The 1,567-nt window shown below is 39.8% G+C and overlaps 1 protein-coding gene across 1 annotated transcript; it reads left to right on the top strand.

Annotated features, from left to right (window-relative positions):
• The first annotated feature begins 642 nt into the window (after positions 1 to 642).
• On the top strand, positions 643 to 1,338 carry LOC144432043 (uncharacterized). Its single transcript, XM_078120055.1, has one exon. The coding sequence runs from the start codon at positions 643 to 645 to the stop codon at positions 1,336 to 1,338; it is 696 nt and encodes a 231-aa protein (XP_077976181.1).
• Positions 1,339 to 1,567: the final 229 nt, after the last annotated feature.

The raw sequence follows: 1,567 nt of genomic DNA, 5'->3' as shown, positions 1-1,567 counted from the left end.
AAATTCTAAAATCGTGAAAAAAAAAACTGAAATCTCAATTGTCCAGATACACAACAATTGAAATGCACTGACAATAACATCCCATTAACTAGCATTAGAATATCCAAATCTATCGCAATCCAATAGCCGCAAAACCAAAAATAAACAAACACCAAAAATCCAACTAACTCCACCACAGCCGCATCACTGCAAACCACTTCCCTCCAAAAGAAAGACTGCCAGAGCCACAGCGCCCCCGGTGTCCCCAACACCAAAACACGAAATATAGCAGCAACACCAAATAGCAGCATTCAAAATGTGGTGTATTTATTACGTCATAAATCGCATGACTGCTCATGCGATTTACTTAACACGTTATGTCCTTGGCCGGAGTTCCCGGCCCAGTCGATGGTTTGAGTTGGTCAATAAAGGGTGTTGCTACAACGTCTATACTCGTCTATTTCTGACAAATAAAGGGGACTTAAGAACACAACAAACTGGCGACGAGAATAGGATACACACAGGTTGATGAATCGTAAATTTAGAGCGATTGCAAAGACGTTGGTGAGACCCTGTTATTGTTTATATGTGCAAAGACGTTGGTGAGACACTGTTATTGTTTATATGCGGGACCGCGCAACAAATTCCCTGTAAATCAAAGAAATGGCTAAGAATATGATTCAATATGATGGGAGTGATTGGCCACTTTATTGTGAGCAATTAGAACAGTATTTTATTGCAAATGATATTGCCGATGAGAAAAAGGTACCAACGTTAATTGCAAACTTGCCTACTAAAACCTACCAAATACTACACAATCTTTTGGCACTCGACTTGCCTAGTTCCAAAACATACGATGTTATAAAGAAAACCTTGCAAGATCATTTAAAACCGAAACGTTCCGTTTTTGTGGAAAGGTTCGCATTTCACAGAAGAGATCAGAAGTTTTCTGAAGGGGTTCGTGAATATGCAGCAGAGCTAAGAAAATTGTCTGAGGGGTGTAAATTCGGTCCATTGAAGGATGATTTCATACGCGATCGATTAATCTTTGGTATACTTGATGAGGCTACTAGAAAAAGGTTAATGGCAAAAGATGGGGAAAAATTAGATCTTCAAAGGGCATTTCAAATTGCAACGTCAATGGAATTGGCCAACAGGGATGTGGCCGAAATATCAAGTGGCAGTGTTATGCCAATGGTGAAGGAGCATTATTTTTCTAGAAAGCAACGGTTTAATACCTTAAAATGTAAGCACTGTGGTGAAACTGCACACGATTTCAAAAATTGTCGTTATAAAAACTTCCAGTGTTTTAACTGCGGCCGCCGAGGTCATATTCAACAGGTTTGCACACGACGTTAGCCAGTGATGTCCAGAGAAAGGACGGGGAATGACAGACGCGATAATGATAAAGCACGAAGTGCAAATGTTATGGAGAACGACAGCAGTGATAGTCCAAACTTGGAGAATTCGTCGGATTCGTCGTCTATAGAGGTTGGTAATTTACGTATAAATAGCGTACTTAGAAACAAAAATGGTGCAATTTGGCTTTTTCCGATTATCAGTGAGAAAACACTAAGAATGGAACTAG

The sequence above is a fragment of the Styela clava genome, chromosome 14, assembly GCF_964204865.1.
Source record: "Styela clava chromosome 14, kaStyClav1.hap1.2, whole genome shotgun sequence".
In the NCBI taxonomy this organism is placed as follows: domain Eukaryota; kingdom Metazoa; phylum Chordata; class Ascidiacea; order Stolidobranchia; family Styelidae; genus Styela; species Styela clava.
Note: the sequence above shows the minus strand (reverse complement) of the source record. Positions and strands in the feature narration are given on the sequence as shown.